This window comes from Chinchilla lanigera, unplaced genomic scaffold (genome assembly GCF_000276665.1).
Source record: "Chinchilla lanigera isolate Chin_1 unplaced genomic scaffold, ChiLan1.0 scaffold00075, whole genome shotgun sequence".
Taxonomy (NCBI): domain Eukaryota; kingdom Metazoa; phylum Chordata; class Mammalia; order Rodentia; family Chinchillidae; genus Chinchilla; species Chinchilla lanigera.
Window position 1 is genome coordinate 11,349,401 of NW_004955476.1, and position 14,488 is coordinate 11,363,888.

Genomic DNA, 14,488 nt, shown 5'->3' on the forward strand with positions numbered 1-14,488 from the left:
TGACGCCTGAGGCGGCCGCCTGGGCCGGAGGAGGCAGGCCGGCGCCGCACCTGAGGCGGCCGTTCTTGGGTGCTGCGGCCCTGAGCCCGGGGCTCCCTCGGGAGGACTCGGGGTGCTGGCCACTGCCTTTGTCCCCTCGGGGGCTGCCCGCCTGGATCCCGGCCCCCGCTTCTCCAGGAAGCGCTCGGGAAGGGGCGGAGTGGGGTCCAGGAAGCGCTCGGGAAGGCCCCGGGGGGCACCGGACGGCGGGGTTCTCTGTCCCCAGCAGGCGCCCGGTGCCTGGCAGGTTCTGGACGGCGGGGCTGGCGCTTTCCCCAGCACCAGATGCCTGGTACTCAGTGGGGGGACCCTCGGGAAAGTGACCAGCACGTGGCCCTGCTGTGGGGCGTGGGGTCAGGGCTGGACCCAGCGTCTACGTGTGGATGTCTGTTGCTCCCCGGGCGTGGGCGCGGGAGCGGGGATGGCGCCCTGGGGTCGTGCCTGGGCTCCCCTTGCCATTTCCGGAGGGAGGTGGGAGGCGCCCGAGGGGGCGCAGCGCTGCACGTGTGGGTCTTGATTGTCTCCAGAGGCTGGTGTGGGCGCCGGGGAAGGCTGGCGGAGGACGTGGGGTGGCGGCGTGGCTCTGAGAGGGCCGCTAGGCTGGGCGGCGGTGGTGGCAGGCGTAGGGTGTGGACCGTCTGGGGTGTGGTTTGGGAACTTTATTCCCCCTGTGAATGGTTGGTAACGAACGCACCTTGACTTCAGGTGAAAATGAGGTTCAGGGACTGGGTTGCGGAGTTAAACCAGTGTAGACGCTGGGTGCTGTGGAGGGTAACTCGGGTTAGTGCTCCTTGGAGTCCAGGCGCAGAGCTGTGCTCTCGCGCAGTCTCCAGGACTGCGCAGGCCCGGTTCCTTTTGAAAGGTGCCTTGATGGCAGAAGGGGCAAAATTCCAGAGCCCTGGGGAGGAAGGGCTCCTCCTTCCTGGGGTGTGGGGAGGGCTCAGGACACCTGTGCTTCCCAGCTGCTGCCCATTACAGGCCCATTTCTGGTGGCACAGGCCTTGCTCACTGCCCTTCCTGAGCTGTGGGCACCTTGGACACTGGGGTGCTGGGAGTGGATGCCTAGCCGTGAGGGAGCCCTGCACTTGGGTTTGCCTTTGGAGGCCTCTGGCAGCTGTGTGTGAGGATGGGGGAGGGGTGTGGACCCTGAGGGGGGCTGGGTGCTGCCAGGTCTGGCCAGGGCCTGAAGGCAAAGTCCCAGGTTGGGGACAGAGTCTGGCCTAGTGGGGTCAGATCTAGCTGTGCTCCTCTGACCTTGTCCTTTGGGCTTCAGCTTTCTGGACCTGAAGGGTTCCAGGGCACTAGGGCGGCCTCTTGCTAAGGATGGATCTAGGACCAAGAAGGCCCCAAGGCTGGCTACCCGGTCACACCTGTCCCTCTTCTGCAGGTGTGTCAGCCCAGTCCTTCCTCCACTGCTTCACACTGGCCAGTGCTGCCTTCAACATGCAGGTGGCCACCCCTGGGGTAAGTGCAGCCCTGCCCCCAGTGGACACTTGGGGTCCCCACCTCTTTGGGGTTGAGGCCAGGAGGGTGCTGTCCCTTTCTGGGAGGAGCAGGGAGCCTTCTGTGGCCCTGACAGAGCTGGCCTGGGGTGAGGGTTCTGCACCTAGACCTGGCAACATATTGGTCGCCATCCCTGGGCTCTGGCCCAATTGGTGCAAGGGAGGGCTTTTCACTGTGGTCTATGCTTTTGCATGGCTTCCAGTGAGGAGTGAGATTCAGTCTAGTGGGAGTAACAGATGTTTCCTGTGGAAGGGATTGTGTGGGACAGATGCTCGTCTTAAGGACATGGTGTGTGTCAAAACTTTGCGTGTTTGATTTGTTTGTTTATTTACTTATTTTGGAGCTCAGGCTTAAGCCCAGAGCCTGCACATGCTAGGCTAGTTCTTTGCTGCTGAGGCACATCCCCAGCCCATTTTCCACCTTTTAAAGTCACCTGCAAGGTGGGTGGGACAGTGCTTGCCATTTTCCTAAGTCTGGACCCTAGTACCAGCGACCCTAGTACTCACCAGCGACCCTAGTGCTCACCCTTGGCCTCTGGGCTCTCCCCTACAGGGGAAAGCCATGGACTTTGTGGACGTGACCGAGAGCAATGCACGCTGGGTTCAAGACTTCCGCCTCAAGGCCTATGCCAGCCCTGCCAAGCTGGAGTCTATCGATGGTGGGCCAGGACGGATTCCTTCTGGGCAGCAGGTTCCTCCCCGGGTGGGGCACCTGAAACCGTGGAGCATCAGGGGCTGCAGATGGGTTTGGGATCTCAGTGCATGTTCCCATTTTTTTCCCCTGCAGCCAACCTGGGGCTTGCCATGAAGCTCCGTGACCGTCCAGGGCAGCCTCAGTTCATACCCTGGGCCCTGGAGTTCTTGCACTCCTCTGGGGGAGGGGTAGGTCAGCTGTCCAGGGGATCTGTGTGGGGTTTGGGACAGTAACATGTGAGGTCATGTGGCTGGTTCCTGTGGGGGGTCTGCCCTGGCTGTGCTCGTGGGACTAACTAGTGGCCTTCCGGCCTGTCGTCTCCCCTCAGGTGCCCGCTACCATGCTCTCTTGATCCCCAGCTGTCCTGGTGCCCTGGCTGACCTGGCCAACAGTGGGTCCCTGGCTCGCATCCTGCAGCACTTCCGCTCTGAGAGCAGTAGGTCACAAGAACCGAGAGATAGGCTGGCATTGCGGGTGGGGTTGGGTTGCTGGTTCAGGTTCAGAGCTGGGCATGCCCAGTCATTTCCCTAGCCAGTTGGACCTGCGTAGAGAGTCGCATGATCCTGCCTGGCTAGTGGACAAGTGTGTGCCACTTAGACACGCAAGAGTGTGACTCCCCCAAACACACGTCATGCTGCTCCAGTCCTGGCCCTTGAGGGCACTGGTGGCTGTGCCCTCCTGGGGCCCTATGTGGGTGAGTTGGTTGCTGGCAGGGATTCATTGTGATGAGCAGGGATAGCCCACAGATAGGCCGGGCTGCCACACAGCACCTTTTGTTGGGGAGAGTGATCTCTGGGCCTAGACAGGCAGCTTCCTCAGTTGTGAGAACTCATGCATGCCATGCAGCCTTGGAAAAGTGCCAGTAACTCTGCCACAGGCCAAGGCACTGCCTGGTGTGCTTGTCCCGCTGGCAGGGAGCCTCCTCTCTGCACCAGGATGATCTGCAGATGGAAGCAGCAGTGGGAATCTCTCCTTCATATGCATCTCAACCCCCAACCTGGGGTGACTTTGGCTCTAAGCAAGCCCTGGCACTGATGCCCACCTGGGGAGGTGGGTGGTGGCCACGCTTATGGCAGGATGTGGGTGTGGGCATCCGACTGGCAACCCAGGCCTCACTTAGGCTGCTTCACTGCTTTCAGAGCCTATCTGTGCCATTGGCCATGGTGTTGCTGCTCTGTGCTGTGCCACCGGCGAGGACAGGTCCTGGGTGTTCCATGGCTATAGCCTGACAGGGGTGAGTGTCTCTCAAGTGGGCCAGCATCCACAGCCAGATTCTCACAGCACTGTGGGCTGCCATCCCTGTATCCAGAGCCACTATCCCCTGAATGAGGATGTGTGTCCCGTGGGACAGGTGCCAAGCACACATGGGCAAAGTCATTACCCTCCAAGGGGCTCAGCCTGGGCCACCAGCCCATCTCGAACCTAGATGCCCTGATGCTAGGGAGCCAGGCCCTCGGCATCGGAGCCACCGGTGGGGGAGGACAGCTGGCCTTGCCTCGTCCCTGGCCTCCTACCCCAGCATCACCCTCCCTTGGGCCAGCCTCCGCTCTCATCTCCACTGTGTGGGTGAGGCTCCTGCTTTGGTGTCCCCTGTCGGTCCCTCAGGGCTGGTCTTGGGGCGGGGGAGGGCCCTGGCAGGGGCAGAACTGCTGGGCCATTGTCAGGCTCAGTCCCCCATCCCCACAGCCCTCCGTGTATGAGCTCATCAGGGCCCCTGGCTTCGCCCGGCTGCCGCTAGTCGTGGAGGACTTTGTGAAGGACTCAGGTGCTGGTTTCAGTGGTAAGCCTGGCATGCCCCTAAATGCCCATCTGGGTGTGCCTTGGGGGAAGCCAGCAATGCCTTTGGCCATAGCTCAGCCCAGGCAGGCCAGCCCAACTCACTCAGCTCGCTGGGTCCTCAGTGGGTGAAATGGGTCTGGGACACCAATGCCTAAGGCCCGTGCCCTCCCCTCTCCTAGCCAGTGAGCCTGATGCTGTGCACGTGGTGCTGGACCGCCACTTGGTCACCGGGCAGAATGCCAACTCCACCATCCCCGCTGTGCAGAACCTGCTGTTCCTCTGTAGCAGCCGGTGAGGCTTGGGAGACCTGGGCTGGATCTGCCTGTAACTGCTCCTCTGTGCCGGTGCTGAGCCTTGACCATGTGTCCATCCCACAGGAAATAAGTCTGCCAGCAGACACTGCCCCTGTGATGTGGCCCAGGTGTCCTCAGAGGCAGCTGGACTCCCTCTGGCTCCAAGGATTCCATTGTTCCCTGCGACTGGGCCATGTCCGGGACTCGTGTCTGGGAATTGGCCCCAGGGCTGTCTGCTGTCTGGAGAGGCCCTGCCTTCCTGGCCCCTTGGCTCCTGGCAGTGGCTCAGGGTCGACCCTGAGTGCTGGTGGCTGATTAGTTCTGAGAATTCCGAGTTTTACATTCCTGGGAACTGGTTGGTGTGTGGAGCAGAAGCAGCTGTGGGTATCTAAGAATAACAGCCCCACCCTTTAGCCCTTGCCCCGTGGGAGGCTCAGGATGTCTCCCCTGTGCCTGGGGTGAACAGGGTTTGATCCAGCCGCAGCCCCACATTCCTGCTGCAGGAGGAGAGGCCCTCGCTGAGCCTGGGATGGTGCTGGGGCCTTCAGTGGACGCAGTGATGTAACCGTGGCCCATGTGGCATTGAGAGAATCACACCGTGAGACTCTTAGAAGAACCACTCCCATGATGCCCAGAGCTTGGCTCCACCTGCAGAAGCAGCCGCGGGTGGCTTGGGTCCTGTTGAGATGGGAAGGCTGCGTCCTGGCGGCGTAGGCCCGGGACAGGCCTTGGTTGGGGCAGAGGCCACAGAGTGGCTGCCCTCCTGGACGCAGCTCATTTGCTTTCCTATCCTACCCCCAAGCAGCTGCTGGCTCTGAGTCAGGCTCCGCAGAAGCTCAGCACCCCGGTTGGAGCCTCCCCCTTCCTCCTGATCCTGTACTCAGCTTGACTGGCTCTGCCACAGCTATCCCCAGGCACAGGGCTGGCTCTTGTGACAGAGATGTGGGTGGGAGGACCCACGATTCTACACTGTCAGTGAGGAAATTCAGGATCCAGTGGAGGAAGACAGTGAGGCAGCCCCCCTGCCCCCGAAGTGTCCTCGCCTGCCCCTGCTTCCAGCAAGACAGAGGCTGCTGTAGGCCTTGTGTGGCCCAGTCTGCTGTGTGTACATCTTGACAAAACTTTTCAGAAATCTGAGTCATGTCCTCTTAGTCCATCCAGGCAGTTGTAACAGAAAGCGCAGACTGGGTGTTTTATAAAGCAGAGAAGGGCATTTCCTCTGGTTCTGAAGGCTGAGGCTGGGGCGGGAGATCTGTCTGGTGAGGGCTTCCTGGCTGTGGCTGCTCTTCACGGTGGCAGGGTTGGGAGTTTGTTGGGGACCCTCCTATAAAGGCCTTAATCCCAGTCGTAAGGGCTCCATCCTGGCCTGACCAAAGACCCTAAGATGCCACAGTCACCATCCTGCTGGAGTTCTGGGGGACACAGATGCTGAGCCTATGGCCAGTAATTCAAGCGGTGACAGCTGCTGAGCACTTGTTTAGGCTGCTTGTGTTCCACCTTTGTGACCCAGACCTGTGGGTGGAAAAGGTGGCCCCACCTTCAGAGGCTGGGAGTCAGCAGGAGAGGAAAGGGACAGAGCCTCCAGGAACATGGCAGCAGCCAGGCGGGCTTTTCCATGGCCTAAGCAGAGCCTACATCACCATAAGTGGTATGCGTATCCTCCAGGCAGAATTACAAGGGACAAATTGGCTTCCCTATGATGGGTATTGTGGTATCCTTAGTGTTTTTAGTGTCAGGAAGTTGACACATAAGCACCAAGGCCAGACCTTGGTGCTGTGAAAGAAGCCAGTCACCAAGAGCCTTCTGTGGTTCTGTTTATACGAAATACCCAGGAGATAAATCAGAGGAAGGAGGTTGCTGCTGGCTGTGGGGTGATGAGAATGAGGGGTTGGTACAGGGTACATAGTAAGAGAACTTGCATTTGTGAACTGTGTCCACATGCATGTGTGTGACCTGGCCTTGTCCCTGGGCTGCTGAGGAGCCCATGTTCCTACTGGTGGCCTTGCCCAGTGTGAGCACCCAGCCTGAAACAGTGTCAGTGACACCCCCAACAGACTGTCGCATGACAGGGAGTGGCCGCTACTGTCTGCCTGGGTCTTGACCCCTGCCTGCTGCTCTGCCCCAAGCTGCCTCCTGGGCAGTGCAGGTCTGTGCAGACGGGGCCAGGGTCAGGGGACAGCGGCTTGTGGGCAGTTTAGACAGGGCCGGAAGCTGTTCAGGGCTCTGCCCTGTGCCTGACCCCATCAAGTGGCAGCTCAAGGACCCTCACTGACCAGAGTCTGCTGTGCTCAGGCCCAGGCCCTCTTTGATCTCAACTCCCTACGCCCTGCTTGCTTCACAGCCTGGCCTGAATCTAGCACCCTCACCTGACCCTTGCCTTAGCGTCCCCAGGAGCCAAGGGGTCCCTGAGTACTTCCCAGGTTCCAGGTCTCCCTGCTAGGTTTCAAAGCTGGCTGCAGTCTGCTGTGCCACCCTATAAGTGCCACTGGTGCTCCCCAAGGGAACCTGCCTGTCTGGCCTTGGCTAGGGACAATAGCTGAGGAGCCCTGTAGGTCTGCACCTGCAGGGGCCTGAGAGCACTGACACTTGGCTGTTACCCTCACCCCCAGGGCAGCTTTAAGCCCGGCCAAGGCCCTACCTTCAAAGCCAAGGCCTGGGACTTAGTGACAAGCACTTTGTAGCTTGGGCTTTACCTCGCCCTTGAGCTCCAGCAGCAGCTCAAAGGCCCACCACCATCACCTGGGACTCAGCTCCAGGGTGGTCCGGCTCCAGCTGCTAGGGTCACCCCGACTAGGACCTCAGGGCTCTCGGCCCCCCAACTCCACCTCCCAGCCTGGCCCACAGTGGGAACAGTAGGGGACAAGGGTAACTGAGATGGCAAAATGAAACAGCACAGGAAAAGCAACTGCTTTAATGCATTAGGCGAAGTTTTACATAAAATCAGAAACCTATGATCCATCCCTGTCCCAGTTGCTAAAAAACACAAGATTCCACAAAGCCTTGCACAGCTGGGACTCCAGTCACGGGCAGCAAAGGCCTGGGGTCCACTCGCTGCGATGCATGCTACTTCCCGTTCTCTGCACTGAACATTTTTTCCTGGAAAGGAGGTCAGAGTGAGCTTTGCCTCGCCCTCACTAGCCCTCGAGACTATGGGTGTGTGGGCCAGGCCAAGATGGATGCTCAGCAGGCCCCTGCTGTACGGGCACCCCAGCAAGTCCCCCTCTGCCCTGTGGCTCACAGGCCAGTGTGAATTAAGGCCACCTGCATGGAACTCACTGTCAGCATCCGCTCCAGCTTCACAGCGTCGGCAGCAAACTTCCGGATCCCCTCAGACAGCTTCTCCACGGCCATCTGGTCCTCATTGTGCAGCCAGCGGAAAGACTTCTCATCCAGGTGTATCTTTTCCAAGTCACTGGCCAGGGCTGGAGGGACACCACACCCTTCATGCCCACCCTGGTCCCTGAGGCCTGGCATCACCCATCAACCCTTACTCCCTATAAGGCTCCATGGTAGTGGGACTTAGCCAGAGACCCAAGTGAATGCAGAAGAAGACCACGCCCTCCCAAAGCCTCAACTATGCTAACCTGCACCTGCACCCAGGGGGCCCACAGCCTTATGGGGTGGAGCAGTAGCTGAGGCTGGGCCCAGGCCTTACCCGCCTTGGCTGAGAGCATGGGCACCAGCTTGGTGCTATCCTTGAGCAACTCGCCCAGGAGCTTGGGAGAAATGGTGAGGAAGTCACAGCCGGCCAAAGCCTTGATCTCGCCCGTGTTTCGGAAGGAGGCACCCATGACAATGGTCTTGTAACCAAACTTCTTGTAGTAGTTGTAGATTTTGGTGACACTCTTGACCCCTGGAGGAGACCATGCCGTGTCCCAGGAGGCCCTAAGCCCCACCCCAACCTTCACTCCCCAGCCCTGCCCTCAGCTGTGACCTTAGAGGGCCACTCACCAGGATCCTCCAGGGGCTCATAGGATTTCTTGTCTGTGTTCGCCACATGCCAGTCGAGGATGCGTCCCACAAAGGGGGAGATGAGTGTCACGCCCGCCTCAGCACAGGCCACGGCCTGGGCGAAGGAGAAGAGCAGCGTCATGTTGCAGTGGATGCCATGCTGCTCCTCTAGTTCCCTGTGGGGACAGGAAGGTGAGCACACTGCCCCAGCTCCAGAGGGCAGGCCCACTGTGGTGGGGATGAGTCTGGAGTGCTCTGCAGTGCTAGGGTGCTCCCACTATCATCTACGCCACAGCAGGGCCAAGGGCCCACATGCCTGTCTCTGCCCCGGGAACCCCAGTCTGTCCCCCCGGCACAGTCACCCTGCCATCTCAGACCACTGTGGGGACCCATCCTTCCTGGACCAGAGCCCAACACCCATCATATCCACCGAGGATGTCCTCAGGTGCAGGCTGGGACAAGCTTGCTCTCCAGGGGCCTGCTTCAGAGGTGCCCCACCAGGTGGCCTCACTGGGAGTCCAAGGGTGGCTGTCATAGTCTGCAGCCCTCCAACCACGTAACCAGCAACTGCACCTGCACAATTTGCCCACCAGAAACCAAAACACACAGCCACACAGGGCCCATGACAACTCCTCAGACACCTCTTGCCAACTGTCAGACTGGGCAAGCACCTTGGGGCAGCTTCCCTTGGATACTTAGCTTTCCTGCCTCTTCCACTTTGAGCACATGTTTGTATAAGCATGGTTTGCTTTTTCTGTTTTGGGTCTTTTTTTGAGACAGGGTTTCACTATGCAGTCCAGGCTGGCCTCAAACTCAGAGCAGTCCTACCTCAGCCTTCCGAGTGCTGGGATTACAGGGGTGCGCCACCACACCTGGCCAAACATGGCTTGCTTTCCATACACTAGACAAACCAAACCATGAGGCTTCCTGGCCAGGTGAAAGAACACTTGTGTGGGCCCAGGCGGAGCACAGCCTTGGCTCAGTACTCAGCTCAGCCCCAGCACAGAGCTGCAGCCTCAAGCTTTTGCAGGCAGGGCCACTTACCTTCCAGCCTGGATTCCCTCCCAGGTGGATGACAACTTAATGAGAATTCTGTCCTTGCCAACTCCAGCCTCCTTGTACAGCTCGATGAGGCGCCTGGCTCGGACCACCATGGCGTCCTTATCAAAGGAGAGCCTGACAAAGCAAGGAGCCACACACCCTCGTCACCAGCCAGGAGCAAGGTGCCAGAGCTCTGGGCTGAGGGGTAGAGAAGGTACAGCTCTGACACCTCAGATGCAGAGCCCTCGCCAGCATTGAGACCCATTATCTCTACGAGACCTCAGCAGGGAGCTCCCCGCCACCAAAGTGGCCACAGGAGGACCCGACACAGCCAACCTTTTTCTCCTACACTGTCCCTGTGCCCAGGGATAGAAACCAGGCAGAGGTAGCCCAACAGCAACCCCGTCCAGCATTCCTACCTTGCATCTACTTCTGTGGATACACGACCTGGAATCTTCTTCAGTATTTCTGCTCCAAACAACACAAAAAGTTTATCAATAGCGTTTTTTATCTGGTCCTCTTGTGACCTGAAATTCAGAGGAAAAAACTAGGTTAGGAGCTTGTGAGATTACACAGGCGCTGATCAAACAACACGATTCCTTTGCCAAATTTCCCTCTTTTTTTTTTAAATTCTTGGTTTTTTTTTTTTTTTTTCTGGTACTGGGAATCAAACTCACAACCTTGAGCTTGCCAGGCAGGTGCTGTGCCGCTGAGCTAAATCCCCAGCACCGCCCCCCCTTTTTTTAAATTCTAAAAACACTTTGGCTGGGCATGGTAGCACATGTTTGTAAGTAATCCCAGCACTCTGGGAGGCTGAAGCAGGAAGATCCCAAGTTTGAGCTCAGCCTGGGCAATTTACTGAGACCCTGTCTCAAGATTAAAAGCATTTTTTTTAAAATAGAATGTAGCTCAGTGCAAAGGCCTTGGATTCAATCCCCAGTACAAGTGTAAAAATTGGACAAAACCATTATTTATCGGGGCTGGGGATTTAGCTCAGCGGCAAAGCGCCTGCCTGGCAAGCGCAAGGTCGTGAGTTCGGTTCCCGGTACCGGAGAAAAACCAAAAAAAAAAAAAAAAAAAAAATCATTATTTATCGTGTGAACTGTACCTCAATGAAATCTGACTGGCAGTCATCTCTTCACCCTCTCCCAAGTTGCATGGGCAGACACCAAGTGCAGGGCAGGTGATGCTCCGGAGGGAACTGTCTGAGGGTCCTCACCAGCCCACTGCCCACGATGACACTTCACCAGTGTCATGCTGCACCCAGTGTCCAGCAGATATGGGGTCAGAACCCACCTGAGTACCTCCCACAGCAGTTCTGGGTACTAGGAGTGGAGTAAAGGAGAGCAAGGGAGACCCGGGGTGTAGAGCGGCTTTGTGTGGTTTGGAAGACCTGGCCAGGAGCCACACCACCTGCCAGGCCAGGCACAACCCTGAGCCATGTGTTAGCACTGGGAGGGAAATACACACCTATGGAAATCGAAGCTAGGTCTGTGGCTGCCTGGGTGAGAGTAGTACCAGTGCAAACAGTGCCTGGTGCTGCTGCACAGACATGGTGGCAGGAGCAGTGCCACACAAATCCACTGCTAAAATAATAAATGGCAGCCAGAGGCCGAGCAGTGTTCAGGAGCCGCAGAGTCTGACCAGAGGGAGTCTGGGGTGCTGCCAGCACTCCCTGACACATTGGGCACAGGCTCTCTGTGCAAAGCTCACTTCGTAAGGCAATGAGAGGCCAGGCATGGTGGCGCACACGTGTAATCCCAGCACTTGGGGAGGGTGAGGCAGGAGGATCATCATAAATCCAGGCCAGCCTGAACTACATACCAAGACCATGTCTACAAACAAATAAACATAAGCCAATGAAAACCAGGCATGGTGGCTCATAATCCCAGTCACTTAGGAGGCTGAGGCAGGAGGATTACAAACTGGAGGCCACCCTGGGTAAGTCAGCAAGACCCTATCTCAATTAGTCAATCAATCAACAGGGTTGGGACTCACATGTGGAGGGGTAAACCTAAAATCCCAGCACTCAGGAGGCAGGAGGATCACAAGTTCAAAGTCAAAACAAAAATGTGCTAAGGAATAGCTCAGTAGTATGGCAGCCCTGGCTTTAACCCGCAGTACCACAAACGAAAAGGACAGCATTGGGTAGGGAGGGCAACAGGCCGAGGAGACCAGTGGAACTTGCTGGCCCCAGCTGCACTCACCCGCCTAGCTTCTTCCCATAGGCAATAGCCTCCTCTACCAGCCCTTGGTAGGCAGGCATCTGTGCCGCAGCCAGGATTAGGGATGGGTTGGTGGTGGCATCCTGGGGCTTGTACTCATCGATGGCTAGGGAGATAATGTTTGAAAGCAGAAACGTAAGTGAGGCGTTCGCTTCCACCCAAACCCAGCAGGACCCCTGCAGCAGACCCAAGAAAGGCACAGGGACGCGGCCCCAAGACTTAGGAGAGAGGACAGCCACTGAAAAACGTGTGTCCTGTGGCTCAGTGGCCACTAGGCGGCGCACTGGCCCCAAACCAGTGACAATACAGGTGGCTGGGGGCAAGAAATACTACACTGTATTCTTTTTTTTAGCACTAAGAATTGAACCCAGGGATTTCACACTGAACTACATCCACAGTTCATATATATATTACACACACACACACACACACACACACACACACACACACACACATATATTTTAACACATGGTCTCACTAAATTGCTAAGTTACCTAAATTGGGCTCAAATTTAGTATCTTCCAGCCTCAGCCTCCCAGAAGGCTGGGACTGTACACGCATACTTGGCTATATTGTCTCTTTTAAAACATTCGTCCTTCCTCAGGAATCCAAGACAGCAACAGGGTTTAACTGACACACCATGCCACTGGAGTATGCGTAGGAGGAGCGGACAAAGGGCTAATCTTGCCAGAAGGCAAATTTATTATTTGACAAATTAGTCTTTTCTTTTTCTTCTTTTCTTTTCTTTTCCTTTCTTATGCTTTATTTTGAGACAGTCTTACAAAGTGGCTAAATTGCCTTTTCCAAGCTCCTTGGCCAGTCCAGCTCAACAGATTAGTATTTTCAAAGGATTCTTTAATGACCAAAGTATGGTGATAAAGAACAGATTACTGCTTGTCACAGGGCAGGGTGGGGCAGCCCTGGGAGCACAGGGTATCTCCACAACTCTGTCCTGACTGTTATGGTCACACAAATCTGAGTTAGAAACATCTGCCCCCCACCCCCGCCCTGGTGCAGGCTGAAAACTGACAGGTCTGCATGTGGCATGGTTCATGCCAGTGCCGGCTTTTTGGTTTGGCCATCACTAAGCAAACTAGGCAAAGGGTTCATGAGCTCATTTTGCAACTTCTTTGGGTCTGTAACTATAGGATTTCCAAATAAGGAGGAGGAGAAAGTATGTGCTCACTGGTGATCTGCTGAAAACAGTGAGCAGATCCCTTGTATAAAATGATGCCTGGATAACAGCAAACTGCTTTTACCACAAATGAAAACAAAACCAGAGGCCTAGGGATGCAGCTCATGGGTAGAGCTTGTGTTTACTATGTATGCTTCCCGGGGCTCTATTCCCAGCACTGCCAGGGAAAGAAAAAAGAGCCAAGACCTATGGGGGTCAACAGATAAGATTTAGGGTCCAGGGCCTCTCAGACATCATGCGAAATGAGGGGGGCAAATTGTTCTGGGAAGAGGACCAAAGAGTTTCGATTCTATTTTCAAGGGCCTGTGACCCACAGAATAAAGAACCTAAATGGGCCACTGTACTCCTAGCGCTCCAGAGGCTGAAGCAGGAGGATCACTGACAGTCCAAGGCCCGCCTGAAATACAAAGTGAGGGACCTTGTCTCAAAAACTCAAAAAGAATTAAGAACCTTTACTCACAAAATACCAACCTCACGCTGGCTGCACTGTTTACAATTATACGCTTATGAAGCTATCGTATCAACAAATGTGTTTATTTTTTTCTATATGTTCCTAAGGGTGAACAAATGCATTTTTGGCTGTTTTTTTGAGACAGGGTCTTGATACATAGTTCAGGCTGCCTTGAACTCACTGTATATCCCGGGCTGGCCTCCAACTTATGGTGATCTTCCTGCCTCAGCCTCTGGATTGCTGGAATTACAGGTGTGTACCACCACGCCTGGCTACAAATACATTTTTAATAAAGTTGTTAATATTCATTTTAGAAAGTCAGCACTTGGTTTACAGCCCTCCCAATATAACAGCATTCCAGGTCCTGACTTGGAAAATGGCCTTAGGAAAATCCAGCCATGGGTCCTGCACTGCCAGAAAGTCTAACAAGTGGTTTGGCTCTACCTGACGGTAAACCAGCAGGACCCACAAAATGCAGACAAGGCTCTGGCTACCAAGCACACAGTGTACTGTGAGGGAGAAGAGCTGAGGAGCAGAGCCAGGTGCAGCTCTGAGCACTTCCTCCTTACAAAGGTTGTTTTCAGAGACCCAGGCCCCCCCCAGAAGGAAGGGCCTCACTGCTCTCTGTCAGGAGTTCCTGAAGCCCTCTGCAGCTTGTCAGGCCACACTGCTAGACCCCAAGCCAATCACTGACTCCATCTTTCATATCTAGGCAGCCAAATATGCCTGATCACGCCCCACAGCTCTGCTAGATAAACAATGCGCTTTCTCAGTTACCAAGAGGAATTAAAGCCTGTTTCTCAAGTCACCATGAGAAAGCAGAAAAGAGGAAGCACTTTTGTACTGGGCACTCGCATCTGCAGACATTTTGCGGTTTTCCTGAAAGTCTTACTGCACCGCAGGTGAGAGAGCTAAGGACTAACAGTGCAACCCTTCTTTATACTTCTGTCTCCCAAGTGTCCCACTAGCCCAGGAAAACCTGAATTTAACAGATGACCTCTAGGTCTGCCCCGGCTCTGACCCACCCACCCACACAGCAGCTGTGGAGGGTGTGCGGCCGGGCTGGGCACCTGGCACAGGCGGCCAGCAACTGTCCACGCAGGGAGGCACGTGCAACAGGCTGCGAGGCCGGAGCGGTCCAGGGGCCCGTTCGCGCCCCGCCCACGGCAGGGCCCGCGCTGCGCCAGGGCGAATTCCCGCACGGCTGCCCCAGCCCGCAGCTGCAGAACCAGCCGGGCCTCCGCACACCTTCCGACAGCTCCAGCCGCGCCCGAGCGAGTGCGACAGACCTCACGCCCCGAGGCTGCGGGCGCCGGCC

At 56.3% G+C, this 14,488-nt stretch overlaps 2 protein-coding genes across 4 annotated transcripts in view; one reads left to right on the forward strand and one right to left on the reverse strand.

Annotated features, from left to right (window-relative positions):
• Nucleotides 1–1,426: 1,426 nt before the first annotated feature.
• Nucleotides 1,427–5,444, forward strand: Pddc1 (Parkinson disease 7 domain containing 1; the record flags this gene model as incomplete). 2 transcript variants are annotated; one of them, XM_013502980.1, is given in 7 exon segments in its annotated part: nucleotides 1,427–1,503; nucleotides 2,095–2,200; nucleotides 2,564–2,671; nucleotides 3,375–3,469; nucleotides 3,922–4,015; nucleotides 4,194–4,305; nucleotides 4,392–5,444. In XM_013502980.1, coding segments are annotated over 7 exon segments (599 nt in total), but the record flags the coding sequence as incomplete, so codon positions are not given.
• A 1,756-nt stretch (nucleotides 5,445–7,200) lies between these two features.
• The window catches only part of Taldo1 (transaldolase 1), a 7,973-nt gene continuing 685 nt past the window's right edge, over nucleotides 7,201–14,488 (reverse strand). Inside the window, exons 2-8 of one of the 2 annotated variants that reach the window (XM_005401818.2) lie at nucleotides 11,507–11,630; nucleotides 9,719–9,826; nucleotides 9,303–9,434; nucleotides 8,259–8,434; nucleotides 7,963–8,160; nucleotides 7,584–7,729; nucleotides 7,203–7,403 (exon numbers count right to left, since the gene is read on the reverse strand). In XM_005401818.2, the coding sequence (XP_005401875.1) occupies nucleotides 7,371–7,403; nucleotides 7,584–7,729; nucleotides 7,963–8,160; nucleotides 8,259–8,434; nucleotides 9,303–9,434; nucleotides 9,719–9,826; nucleotides 11,507–11,630 (917 nt within the window). In that variant the 3' untranslated portion in view covers nucleotides 7,203–7,370. Of the gene's footprint in view, nucleotides 7,404–7,583; nucleotides 7,730–7,962; nucleotides 8,161–8,258; nucleotides 8,435–9,302; nucleotides 9,435–9,718; nucleotides 9,827–11,506; nucleotides 11,631–14,488 lie in introns of both variants that reach the window. The other variant, XM_013502979.1, reaches the window with a different exon arrangement.